Source organism: Heterocephalus glaber, unplaced genomic scaffold (genome assembly GCF_053883595.1).
Source record: "Heterocephalus glaber isolate CG9 unplaced genomic scaffold, H.glaber_assembly_v1.0 deba00000071, whole genome shotgun sequence".
Lineage (NCBI taxonomy): Eukaryota > Metazoa > Chordata > Mammalia > Rodentia > Bathyergidae > Heterocephalus > Heterocephalus glaber.
This window is the reverse complement of record NW_028258137.1, coordinates 33,178,780-33,198,037: the sequence shown is the minus strand read 5'-3', so window position 1 is coordinate 33,198,037 and position 19,258 is coordinate 33,178,780. Positions and strand designations below refer to the sequence as shown.

Sequence of the window (19,258 nt, the reverse complement as noted above, 5' to 3'; positions counted from 1 at the left end):
ACAGCGTTTAGATGGTTGTTTCCTCCTGGCCTCACCAGGTCTTCCTGAATTCCACCTGTCATTACACCTTCATTATGGACCTGGCCACTTGACAGCTCCTGTAGATGGACAGCCAAGGGCCACTGTCCTAAAAAAGAACCTTTGCTGGGTGTTTACTCTGTGCAAGGATTTGTGTTAAATTTAACATGAATTTCCTCACTGAGTCCCCTAAAACCCCTTTGGATTTAGATACTATGACTATATCAATTCTCAGATAACAGTGATTGCCTGAGAGCACCAAGTCCTCTAGTGACCCTTACTCTTACTTGCTGGAAGAGCTGTTCTCTAGGGGATTCGGGGGGCCCCCAGAGGTCGACGTCACCAACAGAGGGCAAGGAGAATGGGCCTGCACTCTCCACCACTATCAGCCCCCTTTTAAGATATCAACTTCATTCCTGTTAGTTTTACAGGGTGAGATCTTCATTCCTTTCCACTACAAAAAGGTGGGGTTCTGCTGCAGGTGGAGACAACATGGAAACCACTCCTAAAGAAAAATGGTGGTGGGGCCAAGGCCTTGTCAAAACTCAGATCCCAAAACCTGCCAGCCCATCCTTATCTCACACAGCATGAGCCACCAAAGACTCTAGACTGTGTTCAAGTAACTCTGCCTCACATAATCAACCATCAAAATGTGCTAGCATTTACCATGGCCCACAGTTATCCGATAATAACTTCCTATGCAGAAGGATTATAGTATAAGAAGATTAATGGTCAAAGTGTCTCTTTAGAAATTCAAGCTCCTTTAGGGCCACCAATTATTAACAACTGCTTAGGGGAACTTGATCTCCAACAGCTCCCATCATTTTCCATTAAAAAAAACCCTAACTTTTAAAAGATGTTTCCTTTGAACCTAGTATTCCTACTTAACAAGAGAAAGATGTCAACTCAGTTTAAATGTGTTTATTGAGTGTCTGCTATGTGCCACACAGGCAAGGCCAATATACCAATGCCCCTATCTTTGAAAACATGTAAGTTATCATGTGACTCTTTTAAACGTAACTCTAAACAAAACTTAGAATAAATGAACAAACTTACTCTAACAGTGCAGGCCAGAACAATTTATATGAACTCCTCCAAAATAGCTCACAATTTTTTCCCAGTAGCAATGCCACAATAAGCAAATGCATAACCATGAAGATAGCTTCCAAAAATTTAATGTGTTTTGGTACATTATTACCTCTCACTTTCTAAAATTAGGTCTTGAAACAAAACTAGCAGCTTACAAGAAACTGCCACTATCATATCCAGCAATAAGATTTGGAAGCTGGAAGCTTTTTCAGTTTTCTTTCTGTGGTGCTAGGGATTGGACCAAGGACTTCATACATGCTAGGAAGTGCTTTACCAATGACCCAGCTCTGCAATTTTATGGGTACTGATCACTTGTACCATTTCCTAAATTGTTTAGCATTTCAGAAAAACTCATTCTCTCTTCTTTATTGTCTCATCCTGTCCTCTAACTGATATTAGGAAGAATTTTTCAACTTCAGCAGAATTGGCATTCCCATCTGGAAAACTCTTTTGGGGGAGGGGCATTCTATGCATCCTAGAATATTTATCAGCTCCTCTGGTCTCTACCCTCTACCCTACCAGGTAGCTTCTCTTCTCCCACCAGGTTGTGACCATGAAAATGTCTCCAGGCATTGGCAAATGTCAAAATATCTCTTGTTGAGAACTAATATGTTAGACAAATATTATGGAAATCATGTACTTGGGGGTGGTGAATGTCCAAAGCCTATGTTCTGTCCATAAAAGCAGAAAGTGTGCATGTAAATGAGATTTAAACAGTGACAAGGATCACTGGGGAAATAAATAGGCTATACAAAAGAAAAAAAGCTATTGGAGCAAGAGGAGGGTGCATTTGATTAGGGCAGTAGAGTCTTCTCTGAGAAGGTGACATCTAGATGTGCTGGTACTGAGAGCGAGGAAGAGCTAACCACCGAATCAGGGAAAAGCACATTCCAGGCAGAGGGAGCAGCATGCACACACTCTGAAATAGGCAAGAGTAATGGCACGCTGGAGAGGTGAAAGAGAGTCACAGGAGCTGGAAGAGGGCTGGGCAAGAGAAGGAGTGAAATGTGACAAGGCTGGGCAGATCACCCAAGATGGAGAAATGTCAGATGAGTCTCCAAAGAGGAGACCTCTGAGCCAAGTATAAAGGGGAATGGAAGGTACTAAACCAGGAAAGAGGGCAGAGCATCCTAAGCACAGATGCACGTGTGCCATGGCCCACGGTGCCATAAGGAAGCTCACCATGGGTGAGGAAATGAGGGGCCCGTGACACTGTGCTAGGAAAAGCAAGGCTGGCCATCACAGGTCTTGTAGTCTGTTTTAGGAAGTCTGGATCATACTCCCGGCATAGGAGGATGCCATTGATGTGTAAAGGCATGCTGTCTATCTGGTGGGGTGATTCTTTCCAATAAATATTAACTGACCATTCCTCATGGGTAACTCTTCTAAATCAACTGTGGACATGTTGATTTATTTTAAATATAAATGTATAGCCTAATACCTCAATCTAGGCTTTGAAGAGAACCCAAAGACTAATTTTTGCAATCACAGCAGGTCATTCCAAATGGACGGGCTATGGTTCTCTTGTGAACAGGAAGGCACTGCACCTATAATGCATGCCCCCTGTCTCTACAAGCCCTAGCCTAGGGTCTGTGTGGGTCTTACGGGGGGGGGGGAGCAGCTCAGCCTGCTCCTCTCACCACCTGATGAAAGGGGCTCTTTGTCTTTTTCCTTTTTCCAACAGGAAGCCAATGATTGGCTATTTCTGGTAGCAGTCTCTCATTTTCTTAAATTGCCTACAACTCAGTATTATTATTGAACATTAATCATTTGCTTGAATTGCTAAAATCTCGGTAATTTTATATGAAAAAGTATTAGATCACTAACATAAAAGAAAAACTAGAATTGCCCATGACCAAACAGAAAATAAACACCAACAGAAGAAAGTTTAACCACTATATTTATTGTAAACACTGGGATCTGCCTAAACCTCTGAACTAAAGCTCACCCTTGTCTCATTTAAGAAGAGCAAATGAGAAGTATGAAAAATGTATTAGCCCCAAACTGAGACTTTCTCCTTAGCTTGATAAAGATTGGAAGAAAACTGAAAGATGAGAAACTTCCTTACTGTGTAAATCATTATGTCTGTAAGTCCTACAAAGATCTGTCTTTGGGAGGAGAAGGGGATGGATGCAGTTTATTCTTATTTTCAGAGCCAATAAAATCCCATCTTGTCAACTAATTAAATCTTTCAAAGTCATTCATTCATTTATCTGGATGCTTCACACTGGGTAGCATAATATACCCTCTCTAGTATTGTGTGTGTGGGGGGGGGGTGATATCGTTGGCAAATGTGAGGTACACACTTTCAAACTGACGATTTACTTTAAATATTATGCAATATTAGTCTGTTTTACCTATCTTTACTCATTACAATGGTGCTTCCTCCTACCTGGGTTGACTGCATCATAAAAGACTTTTTAAATCTAATATGCAAATGTGTTTAATGTACCTTCCATCCACACTTACAAATAAATACTATCTGTAATGATCCAATATCAAGTTTTCATAATAGAGGATAACATCCAATTAAGAAGCAAATAATCCAAATATGATAGAGTGTGACTAAATATATTTTTACTGTGCTAGTATTCAATCAATATTTCTTGAGAAATGGAGTAATTAAACAATTAGCTGTAATAAAAATTACTTTGTATTAATAAATATCACAGTAATTACAAATATGAAATTCAGGTCAGTAATTTTATGCTCAATTATTTAGTTATGACCTATAGGAATGTTAAAATTTTATTTCCAAATTAATGACAATCAATCAAATGGTTATACTTAGTTACTATATTTCTAACCCCACTAGACTCTAAAACATACATATTTCAGCCAAAGGCATATCAATGATAATTATAGCCCTACACTCCAACTTTATATTCATCAAAATATCTTCATTGAAATAGATGAATTTTCCTTAACAACTAGAATTATAATCAAACACACCTACACCTGAAAGTATTATGAATAAAGTGTTGCCTAAAGTTAATTGTTTCTTAGCAAAATAAAAATCTCAAGAGTTTATCATCAATGCTTAATGGTATTTTACTCATATATCCTGTAACTGCTTTGTTTTCCCAAAAAGTCAACTTCATGCTTATTTATCAATCCTAATTTAAAATTTTAAAGAATTCCACTTTTACAGCCATTTATACCCTAAACTCCTTTTCCTCCAGTTTAATTTAACAGTCATGGTATGCTCTTAATAAACAATAGTGTTTCATTTGTTCAAGGATTGAACAAATGAAATACATATTGAGGGCCTAGTGTGTGCAAACCCTGTCACTGTTGCAGGCACAAGGATGACAGCACACAGGTAAAGAGACAGGTGACACTGTCCTGCTAGATCTTCTATTCTGGTGGGGAGGGAACAGGTGGCAAACAAGCAAAGGAGATACTCCAAAGGATGGCAAGTGCTGTGAATAAAAGGAATTGAACTAACTTTCACCCTTCTAAAAAAAATATTTGAGCTATCTCAGACTTATTCGGGCATCTGAATGATGTTATATGGTGTCTTTACCATCACTGAATTACTACTATGTTCTGGCAATAGTCAACTATGGATGATACATGCTAAGAAAAAGATACAGGAGACTAAACTATAGCATAATTACTCATGTACCACAGGGCACAACAGCTAATTGAGTTTGGTAGAGGTCTGAAACACACTCCTACTTTAACAGATGGCCCTGAATTTAACCTGAAAGCCAACACCCATAGGATCAAGATCAGTGTATTTACAGGCCAATTAGGAATAAAGAAATTTTATTTTAAGCTCTGTATGGCTTTACAAAATTTTTTATTTTAACCTCTGTATGGCTTCAAGCTCTTTGCTCTACAACAGAAGGCAGCAGTAAAAGTGTCTGTAGCCTAGGCACCTTGGACACACAACTAAATTAAAGTTGACTTTTGATGGTATCTTTGAAGCAATATTCAGACACTTAAGTTTTTGTTTTCCATAGAGTATGTACTGTGATAATCAAGAAAACAATTATATAAAAGTATAACCCATTTCTAATAATGAGGAACAACATACAGCCCTTAATAGGTGCTCAGTAAACACTTGTTGGGGGTGAATATAGCTTCAATTTTATAATTTTGACTTTGTACAGGTTAGATCCCTTTTCACTTAATGTGAGGTGCTTGCTTTTGGAAGTTGTGCCTTTTTTATTGTTAACTTACAATAAAAATACATTTTGACAGTAGCTCTACCAAAAATATACATGACTGAAGTAATGGTTCAATTTGTCTGAGAAATTGTTGGTCTCTCCACAATGGTTAAATGGTAATCGTCCTGTGGAATTTAGCGGTACAGCCTTTATTGACAATGGCAACGAACATGTTCATAATAATAATAAGGGCTTGTTTTAATAGAACGTTCCACGCATTAAACACATTAATGACCCATGAAATAACTGTTTTATCTGTAACACATTAAGCAACATTGCTAAAAACAATGTATTAATTGAAAGTCTTCCATTTCTCCTAATGTAAGATTTTTTTAAAGTAAAAAATGGCATGAAAGTCATTTTGCAAAGACAAAATTAATTCAACTTCAAAATCAGAGCCATGCCAAACAATGTGACGAAAAACAAAAACTTGTGAAATAAGCCCAGTAATTTTAGATGCATTAATTTAATAAATTCACATTTTTGTGATCAAATGCGATACCTGTCTGGATTATAATGAGTGTTGTGAGTATTTTAATAAGTCATAATTTTTTTCTCTGCATGAGTATCTTCTATAGCACTTTTTTCTCTTGCCTTAACAGGTACAGACACTTCCATACTGAAATATAGTTCCTTTACTTCCATTTCTTTCAATTTTCCAATACCATACTTGGTATTACTAGAGAAGAGCACCAGTGTAGCAATTTATATAAATATGTGCTATTACAATTAAATCCAAAGCAACATCAAACAGAAAAATGTCAGTCCCTTAAACATGAAATATAATGTGTGAAGAAAAAGTGTGTGAATTATCAGTGTGTTTTATAAATTCTCTTTTGGAGGCATACAAAATATCAGTCTAGAAACAATTATTTTACTGTCTGTTTCTTAGATATCAAAGAGAATTTTGAAATTCATCAAAGCTAACCTTCTGTTATGTACAACAGACTAAGCTGAAAAGAATGTTAACAAGTTCAATTTTCATTCAATCAGCACTACTGCTCTCTGAAATGTTTCATTGCAGGAAAGAAATAAAAATAATCTATATGGTAATTATGAGGATGAATCCCCCAGTAACTTTCAGCTACATGAAAGGTCAGTTCTATTCAAGATATTTTATCAGTCCCTTGCACATACTCCTGTCCTGTCATTTTAAATCTGAACAGCATTTTATTTTCCCATTTACAGCTACCTGCAGAATTAAGTACTTAAGCCAAATAAGAAAAAAAAAAAAAAAAGAAATGTTGAATGCTGGCAAAGGCTATAATAGCATAGAGATAAATCGTTCATCTGCTCTCTCTCAACCCTCTAGGGCTGCAGATTTTTCTTCTCCTGGTGCACTGTGGGTATTCAAAACTTGTTCAACATGATTTCATTTCATTTCAGGCACTGCCTGAGAAAACTAAATTACAGAATCAATCATACAGAAGGTCAGAGTGAGACTTCATTACAAGTATTGCATGCTTGCATGAATATCTTTCATTTATGACTGACCCAATATGTCACAATAGCTGTCTAGTAAAAATAATCCACTTTCTGAAATTGATGTACTACTGATGTCAATGCTACTCAGCGGGCTGGGCAGATTATAGTGAGGTGTTAAAAAAAAAAAAACCCTTTGGAGCACACATTGCAGATTTTTAGAATTGCAGTCTTTTGTAGATTAAAATAATTTCCAGATGATCATCAGAACTGACAATGATGCTTAGAGGTAACAACTTTTTAAGCAAAATCTACTGTTGATTTTGACCTGCCAGCCACATCCTGGTTTAAAACATGTATCCACAACATGTATCCACAACAAACAAATCAAAGTTGTTCTTTGAAGCCACAATGCATTGACATTCAATTTTTCAGTAATTCGCTTTTGAATACTAGGGCATTATTTGCATATTTTGAAATGTGAATGCTAATCATTGGACTCTTTTTAATCCCCCCTTTTTGTTTCTGCTTTCTGTCTTTAAATATAATGGCATAAATTTAAGGAAGATAAACATGTTGTGCTTGTTGCCAACAATAATGCAGCTAATCAGTAATGTGACAAACTGTCACTCTTTTTAAAGGAAAACCGATGAAGCTCTGAAGAAAAGCTGGTTCAATATAACATAAACAAGCGGGCTTTCTTCTTGTATGATAGTCTTAATTCACCACAGCAATCCTTAACAGACAGCCGTATTCATTTGGATAATAAAACTTCTTACTTGCATAAGGTATGAAATATCCAGTGCATACTAGGAAGCTGAATGCATGATGTATAAAGTATTATTTATTATTTTTGTGGTGACCTTCCTAAGGGAAATCTCCAAGGAGGCTTCTGTGGAGTATTATGATGTAGCCAGCCGACTCTGTAACCGGAGGGAGATATAGAAGAACCTTGACATAACCTATTTTTAACCATGCCTCTGGCGATTCTGAATTCAAGTTTATAGGTGAACATGTCAGGTAGTCCATAGAACAAAGCCAATGACACACTGTATTCATCATAATTCTGTCCTAGTACATTTTATTTTTTTCCGACATTTGTGATTTTAAATCCCATGACATTTCTTCAAGGTGAAATTCTACTAGAATTTTCAACAAGATTAGTTTGTTTCAAGCCAAAATAAATGGCATTCAGGTGCAGCAAAACTTTAAAAAGGCACCAATAAATGTGATGAGGTCCATGTAAATACCATGACAACAGCCTGAGCTTAGATGAAGCACCTATACTTTTAAAAATCAATGAAATAATTCAACTCCTTTAGTGATTAGCCATACATTATGAAAGAAGCATTAAAAATTGAGTCCTCTCTCCCAATGCCAGGCCGTGTTCTTTAAGTGTATGTGAATATCATAATTATTTTATGATTCCATCTTTAGTTCTTTCCAATATAGTAAATTCAATTGACCATGAAATGAAATTTCATAGTCAAAATGCCTCCTTTACACTTTTTTATAGCAGCAATAACAGTTTTATAGCTTTAAGGCAAGGTAATTCATCAGATGTTTAATTTAAAGGCAGATTCTTGTATTATTAATAAATATTTACCAATTTAATAAAGTACACATTTTAGCATACATTATATGGTCTTTTAACTATTTGTGCAACTTAAACGAGCCTGACTGAGCATCTACGAATGATAGGGAACCCTGGCACACTCCTGTAGCGACTACACACCCTTTTTATTTTTATTATTTTCCAGGCACAACATTATAAGCCTGACTATAGATGGAGAGGACAGAACCCTCCATTCCAGTGTCAAAGGGGCAAAAATATAAGAAAGTTCACAGGAAACAATTATTTGTGATGTCGAGTGACGTTTATGAATACTTAATGACCATTTCCCAATTGTTCACAGCATTTTTTTCTGACAAAAAAAAAAGAAGTAAAAATAAAACCCCCAACGTTCAGCTCAAATACAAAAGATCACAGGCAAAGAAAATTACACTGCGGCAATCCTATTTGGGAAAGTAATCTTATATTTCAGAGCGCACACTGAATCTTTGTACTGCTAATCCATTACATATTTTGCAATCATATGTTGTTATCTGGAGAATTAACAATGAAACCAAAAAACATCACCGGCATGGTCCTCATGTGCACAGAAATATGTTAACATGCAATAGGATTTGTTTTTTGTTATACCAAAACATCTGTTTCACTTTATCAGGGTTTATATAACAAGCACTATACACTATTAACCTTGTTTTAAAATGTCTGCTTAGTACCTCATCCAGATAGACACAAATGCATTATATACTCTGGTGGGGGGTAAAAAACAATCCCCACAGAAGACTTTAAAATACTTAAGCAGATTTACTCTAGTGATTGCTGACTACAATTGCACACTAAGAAAAACAGAACCAAAATTATTGCATTAGTAATCTGGGCTCTCTGGAGTGCCTTATTTGATGATTATGACAACAAATAACACAATTAGGTGTATTTCACAGAATAATCCATCATACATTTTCTGGTTATAAGCAATTATTTTCCTTTTCTTTGTATCACAGTTTGCATTTCATTTGACTTGGTCGAATGAAATAAGTCATGTTATAGTTACGGTCAAGTAAGTCATGTCATAATACAACAAGTTCAAAAGACCTAGGCACCTCAGAAGATCCTCCATTTCCAAAATCTCATCTAGCTTGACTTTCAACTCAAACACATTTCTGTGTGAAAGCAAAGGCAAGAGAAGACTGGCTTCTCAAAACCAATGAATCAAACTTCCTAAAAATCATCTCTTATCCAAAGGATTTTGTTGATCATCCTCCTTTACATGACTGTTAATCAGCCCAGTATCAGGTATTGATCCAATGCTGAACCTACATTTAAATGACAAGAGAAATAACAATCTACATGTTCATCAATAGACAAAAATGGAAAGACTCTCAGATTTTTTCTATGATTAGTGTAAATGATAAAATATAATTTCAAACAATAAATGTGGTGCCTACCATATGCAACCCACTGCTATGAAGCACACCATCTTGGTCCACGAGATTTCTTGAGATTGTAATAGAAGGAAGATCCAGGCTTTGAGGGGGAAACTGAGGTGTGAATTCACTTCCCTGGGAAGGCAATGGATCACTGAGGGCTTGAAAGGGTAGCAGTACATCAGGCATGCCCAGGGCGGGGTCTGACTCTGGAGGAGGTGTGATTGGTGGTATTTCAAACTCCTCATCCCCAAGGCTCGGCGTATGGAATGTCTGCTAAAAGGAAACAAAATAGAGATATCCTCACATTCTGTTCCTATATTTTATTCCTCCTTGGAGGGAAGAAGACTTTGCATGAAAACACTACATATCTAGGATAAATATTTATTTCTCAAATGAAAACATCTTAAACACAGATTTCCATATATAAAGTTTTGCTGATCATTCTGATTAAAGATTTAAGTCTCATTATCATATGGTTTTAATGGAGTATCAGTATTAACAGTTTTTTAATGCGTACTTAATTAGCAACATCTGTCTTTGTTGTTAGTTGGAGCATCAGCGACATTAGATTTGGCTATATAACAAATTGCCACTTTATTGATATGTTAGTGAAACAGCTCAAACAGCTTACGCGATCCACATGCTTCATAAAATTCTGACGATTTTGTGGTGCACACACATACAACATTAATCCAGAAGTGAACATTACACATATTTACTTTCTGACACAACCTATAAAACAAGTAATATTAAATTTGTGGTTTGGTTTTTTAATTTCCTTATTGGTATATTCCCAAGTGCAATGAATGTCTCTATGGAAATTGTTACTGTGTGTCGTGCAAGGTTTTATACAAGGATTATCATAGTTCATATTAAAAGGTGCCAATACTTTTATTTAAAGTCTAAGGAGGGTTATTTCTCTTATATGAACATTTTAATATATATTTATTGGAACATTTTCTACCAGTCTTCAACTTTTAAAGACTACCTAGAGAGGATAGGGCTATATTGATATAAATATACTAACTACATTGATATTGCTTACTTGCTTAAACAGGTATTATATTCCAAAACCTAAGTAAATCTCAATGTATTTTTTCCTTTACTGCTATTGAGATTTTTGTTGTGCTTTAAAGTAGGGCTTTTGATATAAATCAGGGCTTCCTTGCTCAACAACATGAATTATCTTTCTTAGACCTCTTGGATTTGGGGAGAGGGAAAAGGGATGCCAAGTCTAAGATATTTTTTAGGTAAGGTGAAGGGGTTGGGGGTGCACTCATATTTTTTATTCCTAGCTCAGAGGGTCAAAGTGATAGTTCATTTATTATTAATAGTATTTGAAAGAATGAACTAGTGCAAGATAACTGGAGTCTGCTATTATCAGTAAAGAGAACTAATTAAGAGCTGAAAATCATCATTTTTCAAACTATTATTGATGATATTATATAAAAACCACTTGAAAGAAAAGCACAATTTCAAAGGGGGAAGAGCAACAAAAAACATTTCTTGCTTACAGAATTGACTAAATATTATTTGTATCTCACCAAAAATAGAGGTGACAAACTATGGGAATCTTTGGTTGGACAACTGATCACTTTGAGGTTCTTAGCAGATTTAATAAATACAAAATGTTGCATCATAATGATACATCTGAAAGCAGGAATAAAATACTAAATCATCTGACATATGTATTCTTACAATGACCCTAAGATGTCAAGTTTTCACTGCAGCACCCGAGTTCTCAGCAACAAAGGGATGAATGGGCCACAAGCGTGGTTGGCTAATGAACATAACCCTATGGCTGCATTTGCCGTTATTTTGGCACTAATGTGGTCTAGTAACAGATGCAACTGTAATTTGTGACTCATTTGCTACCCCATTACTGCTTAATGAAATCTAACATATCACATTAACAATACGGATAAACACTCATTCTAGATATGTGGCATTTGGCTGTTTTCATTACCACTGTAATTAACACTTGAAATATTATTTCAATAAATATTTAAAGTACTTTAAAAACGGTTAGGGTAATCATGACACAGACAGAAAACATAAAGCTAATGTGTGAATTTCAAACTTAGAGTATCCTAGTCTCTGTAGTGTTATCTACAGGACATATCTATATGAAGGGAATTGGTTTCAGGCACAATTTAGACTTTACAGTATGCAAACCTAAAGTCCTCCTGAATTAGTTTGCGCTCATTAAAATGTTAAAATACCAAATAAATTTACATTTAAGGCAGTGATTGGGAAATTAGGCACATGCTATAACGCAGTGTGTTAACAGTTACTTGGGCTTTATTTCTGATCAAGAGATGAACAGTGAAATCATTACATAAGATTACTTCTTAAACACTAATATAAAGCATGTCTCATGCCAGGTAGTCAAAATTGAAGAGGTTTTCCTTTTTATTTTTGTTAAGAAATAGAAAGACCATATATGCAATGTCTTTATAGCATAATTTTCTAAAAGATAAATTAATTTAAAATTATAATACAGGGTATTAACATATTCTAACCTAATTAAAAAACACAGTAAGATAACATCTTCATTATAAGCAAGGAAATGCTTAAATCTTAAAATACCTTTAAAAAGAGGTTAACTTTGGTAACAATGGCAGATAGCCTATATTAGATTAATCATTGAGAGTTTATGTGATCGTTTTTTACAGATATTGACTTTTTCAGTGTTTACCTTGAACATGTTAAAGTAGTGTGTACATGGTTAAATACCATCTGTACTGAAATGTTCAAAACATTTGTTCCTTTTGATAAAAATGCAAATCTGGAGAACTGTTGTATCAACATATAACAGCCAATGTCTGACACGGTGAATTATCACAGCTGGAATTAAATTGTCTCTGAACAGCTGCTGGCAGTAGAGCTTTCATCAATGTTTGATTCAAATGTAGGGGAAAAAAATCCTACAGAATGAAACATCATGTTGTCCTTACAGATGGGGTTTGTGTTCATTATCACAAACAACACAGCAGCCAATGCCAAACAATATTCCCTTATCTAAGCTATCTTCTTGGTTAGAGAAATGATGGTAACTGTAAAAATGATTAATCTACAAATATCCTTAATTCTTGATTCCCCATTTATTCTATTCATTTCTCGGTGTTAATTTCTTTCATATCACTTGCTTCCCTGTATCAAGATCATTTATGAAGCCATTACTATTTTCGTCCTCTGGGTCAAGCCAGTTCACTTTCTTATATCTGAATATATTTGGAAAATGAAGACTTTATTACATGAGCTGCAAGAGGAAATGTTTCAGTTGGACCCATTTCACAATTCTGTTTGTTCATGTTTGAAGATCTTAAATCTCAAAAGGTTTACCATTTTTAGGAAACTATTTTCTTAATCTAATCAAGGTCAAGCTTTTTTTGGAGGGCAGGCCAGGGAGACCAGACAATGGTCCTAGATCAAAAATAGGAAATGCAATAAAACAACAGCAACAAGACAATATTTGCAACACGGGTAAACTGAAGACAAACTCAGAGCCAACATGGTACTGCACTTAGATTCCATCACTCCATTTTCCCGGCTACAGCCATGTCTCAGAGTATACCCATTCACCTATTCATTCATTCAATAATTTTTTTATTGAGCATCTAATACTGCCAGGCATTGTGCTAGACCCAAGGATCTAATAACAGTTAAAACATTCATTTCACATCATCCTACCAAACTCTCAAGAAACTATAATACTTTTCCAATGCATCATTTCCCCAACTATTGCAACTTAATGAAATTATTCCTAGAACATATAAAATTAAAATATTTTTAATTAATTCACTTTTTAACCTGGTTTCCAAAATAACTACTTATCTGCTTCCATAGCAATACAGTTGGGTGTGTGGGTGTGTTTGTGTGTGTGTGCTTAACACACTTCCTTTTATATTTATCTTTGTTTTCATATATATTGCTTCCCTCAGGGATCCATAGGAAGTTACAAATGCTGGCAACAGCCTATGAACAAGTGAGAAATTCTTGTCAGGTTATTTTCTTTTCCAATAGGCTTTTCTCATTTCTTCTCCAAAGTCGTTACCTTGTGCCACATAAGAGAGAGATAAATTTGGTACTTTGCTTTTCCCTTCAAGCCCATTAAATTATCTAAGTAACACACAAAACATAAAGAGATACCGTCAGACACACACCTACCTCACTGGCAGCAAAGAAAGCATTGTTTGCCTCGGCCATGTTCATGTAGTTATTATTATTTCCAAACTGAAAGAAAATAGATTGTTTTACATTAATGTGGGGATAATAAAAAATTCTGCTTTGCAAATAGGAAGGTGGCCAAGAGATGGAGGGAGGGGGAGAGAGGCAAAGAAAAGAAGTAAAAAGAATTAAGATGTGTGATATGCATGTACCAACTCCCCACAATTAATGTAATCGTTACGTACTGCAAACATGTACTAATGAAAATAATATTTTTTTTAAAAATCTAGTTGTTTACTTAATGCTTGGAAAAAATGCCAATGTTATGAGATTAAAGGGGATTTTGTTCAAATCAAATTCAAAATATGAAAGATTTCCAGACACGACACTATACTGCCAGCTAGTTCACTCCGAAAATAAAGCCTGAAATTAAGCTAACTCAATAATTTTAGAAAACAGTTTTGTTTCTCATCAAGACTAATAGCAAAGGGGGAGAATTATAAACATGGAGCTAGCTGGTCACCAATGTGTCTTGTTTATTGAACTGGCATTTTTCAGAAGTTGGAAGAAAAGACTTTCCAAGAAAATCACCTTGACACATTTTAAAGCATGTTGGGATTTTATACCTTACTTTTCAAGAACAGATGTCACAAGTGTGGGTAGGTTAAAATGTGAATTAAAGGGAATAAAATTCAATTCCCAGGACTCAAATTCTATTTTGTAGTGAATGAGGTGTGGTATGAATATAAATAAATAAGACCAAAGACTATTTTTTAAATCTCCAAACAGAGCTTAAAGAAGGCATATCTCTACCCATCAGAGCTGCTGAAAACAGTGATATTTAATCTCTCAATGTAACATTAAATAGAAAAGAGGTTTAAAAAATAAGCAGGATCCTATGAACACAGCAATTTTTATTTCATTCCTAACACAATAGCCCATTCATATAATCACAAATAAGACTGTATCAGCATTTCAGACTTAAGCTCTTTACTTCTAGGGACCTGTTATCAAAATGTAAAACTTGGATTTTGGCAGAAATGTATTTTCAGGTCCAAATGGTATAAGTGGGCACATTTTGTTGCTTTAAACATTCTGTTATCAGTCTGGCAATACGGAAAGGCTCTGTGGGCATAATTATCTAGAGCTGTATTATTTTTACGATTTTTTAAATTGGTAAAAGAGTGTCCTTTTTGTAAAGCATACTATTTCCTGCCTTTAATGCATCAAATAAAACATAGGTTTGGTCTCACTATTCTCTAATACACCAAAAGGTAGCAATTATTTAAATTAAATGTATAATTTTCCCAAGAGATAGGTGGGTGGATGGATGGATGGAGATAAACAGGTACACAGGCAGATACATGGACAGATAGGATATATTGAATACAGATACAGATACACAGATAGGGAAGACCCACATAATCTTCCTCTCAATAAACTGACAAACACATTATTTCGGGGGTGGGCACTCTCAGCTGGACTCGGAGCCTGCAGGAAGTGGGATTGACATGCTCCACTTTATCATGTCAGGGATCCAAGAACTAAGAAGGATTTATAGGAAAGACTTTAATGGTTCCAGAGTGCTGTTACGGTCTATAGCAGCAAAATCTCACCATGTAAAAAGACATCTTAAACATACGCAATGAGCCATCAGAAAGGCTCTCCTTGACTGTTCAGATTCATTTAGGTAAATATCTTTATAAGGACTCCTCAAAGATGTACATGTTAGCCCCTAAAGCACGAGATATCAAACCATGTGCACAGGTGCCCACATATACACACAACACTCACATTTCCCCCATTTGTCGACAATGTTAAATATGTGCAAGAAAAAAACACAGATTTCTACCATGTAGTTTTTGCTGAATTAATGATGCTAGAATTAAAACTCTCAGGCCTGGAATCAAATGGGTTTCTTGGATATAAATGAGAATTTATGCAGAAAATTTTTCAATCCTGGCCCTTCAAACTGCTTGTCAGCCTGTATCACAACTATAACGTTATTTAAATGTAGGTTTTGTTGGGGAATTAGAAATCCATTTAAGGCAAACAGCTCATTATCAGAGAGTGTTTTTTTAAGATTAAACTCACTTATTATCTAATAGCACCTAAAACAACAAAGAAAAATAAAATGGCTATTAAACTAAGGGCCTAAACAATTCAAAAAACAAATTAAGCTTAGAGTGAAATAAGAACTGGGTTAGAAATCCTCTTCTGAACAGTTAGTATGCGAATGTAATTACTGAAGAAACTACAGCTAATCAGCTGTGAATTGTATCCATTAATTAGTATTTGCCCTGGAGAAATGAGAAAAATCAGTAACAACGCTGGCACTGCAGTACACTGATGAGACACACGCCGGCCGTGCTGCGTTTAGTCAAGCAGGTGGCTTCAGTGGTCCACGTAATTTGAAAAGCTCTCACCTGAAGTACTGAGCTGGAATTACAAAGCACTCCTCACATATCTCTTGTATCTGCATAAGGCCTTAATTAATGGCTTTTAATTTGGAAACACTTGGCAATCAGGTGGAAACAGTTATAAATCATTTCAAATAGAAGTAATGGCTTCTATTCCATTTGGGGTAATATACCTCCTGTACAAAGGCGGCTTTAAATATTGACTTGTTGCAGGCAAAATGGTCTCTCTCTTGCACAGGTGGCTGGAACCCCTGATAGGGAGATCCGTTAAAACACAGGAACTCTGTGGTTATATTTGACTTTCATATATAGAACTAAAAGAATAAAAGAAAGTACAAGTATCTCGAATGTACTATTTGGGACATGTTTACACTAAAAACAGTATTCTTTACCTGTGATCCAAGTGTAACTGGGTGTTACGTAGTATTTCCATTTTCTAACTGCGGCTGCTGTACTGTAGTGGTTAAACTAATCATATGGAAGGGATGACACTTTCCATCTGATTACCCTACTTCATAATGCTAGCTTCATTTTATTTCTTTTATTTTAAAATGTGACCTATGAATCTTGCTTTACTCATTTGGTGTTAAGAACAGATCAGATTCTGAGAGAAAAAGTACTCCTTTGGGGCAGATCGCTAATATAATGACCTCAGGACAATTAACTTTAAGTGAATTGTGTACAATTAAATTTACTTTATGTTCTAGAAGACAGTGACATCTGTAAACACATTACATGACAAAAACCCTCAAGGTCCACAGGGAAGGGGCCTTAAGTGTGCTCACTACCGTCACCCCCAGAATTAATAATGCTTGGCATATTAGAAGCACTCCAAGATTTGTTAAAAGGAGTGAGCGAGGCTGGCCCCATTTGAACTTGAGTGCCTCATAGTCGGCCCTGCTAACCATCTATCACTTCACTTTTAAATAATAACAATAATAATGAAAATAATGATGAATATTAGCCCAGGAAGCCCTCTAATCTATTATTTCATTTAATTTACCAAAGTGGGACTAAATGTAATCTATTTTCCCAATAACCAGCAAGATAAATAGAATTATGACCCCTACTTGATGGATCAGTAGACTGAGGCTGGCTGGTGAGGACAGAGTTACACATGGATGTCTGACACCCCTCCTGCCTCTGGCTGTGCTCTTTACATTCCAGGACCCACAAATACTAGAATATTGGCCACAGTGGTCAATTCAATTTGAAAACTTGACTGTCACCTATTTTGCTCTAAGCTAGAATTTCCCAGAGATTATTTGACAGGACCCAAGTCTAACATTATGTTCCTCCAGAAAAGGATTCCCCAGTCCAGCAAGGCTGGGAAGAGCTCCTTGATGAGTCATGATACCCCTAGGAAGTAAGAGGCTCTGAGAAGTCCTACAGTTCAATCACTCAGCAAATATTCACAAGTGGACTATATTTAAGGTGCTGTGCTAGGCACTAAGACCAAATGGCAAAAGCTCACAATGCTTGTATCTGGATGGAGCTTACATTTTTCTTTAGATGGGAGACAATAAATAGACAAACTAAAACAAAACAAAACAAAACAAAACATACAACACTGTAGTTCACTTCCTTTTGTTTCTCCCTCCGCAACCATACACTCTGGGAAACCTTATATGCAAGCCCTTTGTTGACAATATTATTTTATTCTCCCCAAATCCCCCTATAAAAGCTAATATCCTAATTGACTAAGAATTTCTAAATTATCCATCTTGTCTCACTCTAATTTGACCTATTTTAAAATTTTCAAGATCATAATCCTGCACTAATGTTCCTTCTAAGATCCCCATCTCAGTCATCTAGGAGTCTTTTATGTTGTTCTAAAAATCACACCAAAATATTCCAAATAAGTTAAAGAACCATCAGGGATGCAGTTAATTAGTCTGACGGGCATATAAAAGCATTCAAGAGCTGGACATGGTGGTGCATGCCTATAATCCCAGCATTCATGAGGGAAAGGCAGGAGGACCATCCCTAGTTCAAGGCCAAACTGAGCTACACAATGAGTTCGAGGCCAGCTTGAACTACATAGTGAGACTCAATCTCCAAAAACTGAAAAACAAACAAAAACCATTGAAGGAATCAGATCATTCTCACTGTTCTAATGCACATATCTGTGGAGAAATGATCACTGCAAGGAAGGGGCATTTATAAGGCGCACAATGGTGATGGGTCCTTTTCTACTTTGACAGGCTCTAATAGATGTGATCCCCAAAGATACAGTCCCTAAAGATATCATTATAAAGCAGAACTAAATTACTGTGCGTGTCAAACTTCTGTCCTAATCATTTTATGAAAGAACATCTTCATTGTACTTGGAGGTAGATTTGCTTTTGCTGCTTGACGAGTAATTACAGCTTCAGCAAACACAATTTATGAAGGACATCAATTAAAAAGGAGCCTCACAGGATTTTTTAGAAATGTATTAGAGGCCATCATGTTCATGGCCTGTCTGACTGTGTGAAGTGCCAAAGTAAATTAATGCAGATTGTTAAGTCTTGCTCCACCAGCAAAAGGCTTGGAAGAAAGTAGGACAGCAGAGACAAAAACCCATCTGTAATCACAGGGTGAATACTTCAGCCTGGTGAGTCCACACAACGTCATTTTCACTGAAATTATTTTGACACCCATGTAAAGAGTTTTGTAGACTTCTAATAAAGCAGCATTAACGACAGGGTCTCAAACAGCTAAATAGCACAAATTTAATCCTTAAAAAAAAGGTGATCTTTTGAATTCACTTTTCTTTTTTCTCGTTAAATTTGTTAGCAGATACCATCCAATTTGATGCCTCACTATGGACATCTGTCAAGTTGCTTACACAAACGAATTGTGTCATTATAGATCAAATGTGCCAGGCATAGCCCCTTGAGGAGAAGGCAGCCCTGCAAGTCCATCCCTCTCATAAGCTCTGTGTACTATCCCCTGGAACAGAACTGGCAGGGCATCCTCAAGGTC

At 35.9% G+C, this 19,258-nt stretch overlaps 1 protein-coding gene across 5 annotated transcripts in view; it reads right to left on the bottom strand.

Moving 5' to 3' along the window:
• Tox3 (TOX high mobility group box family member 3) overlaps positions 1-19,258 on the bottom strand; it is a 107,709-nt gene that overhangs the window by 14,915 nt on the left and 73,536 nt on the right. For 3 of the 5 annotated variants that reach the window (XM_021260913.2, XM_087206580.1, XM_004847929.4), the window contains exons 2-3: positions 13,872-13,937; positions 9,720-9,974 (exon numbers count right to left, since the gene is read on the bottom strand). In XM_021260913.2, the coding sequence (XP_021116572.1) occupies positions 9,720-9,974; positions 13,872-13,916 (300 nt within the window). In that variant the 5' untranslated portion in view covers positions 13,917-13,937. The remainder of the gene's footprint in view (positions 1-9,719; positions 9,975-13,871; positions 13,938-19,258) is intronic. The other 2 variants (XM_013073362.3, XM_021260912.2) reach the window with 1 other exon arrangement.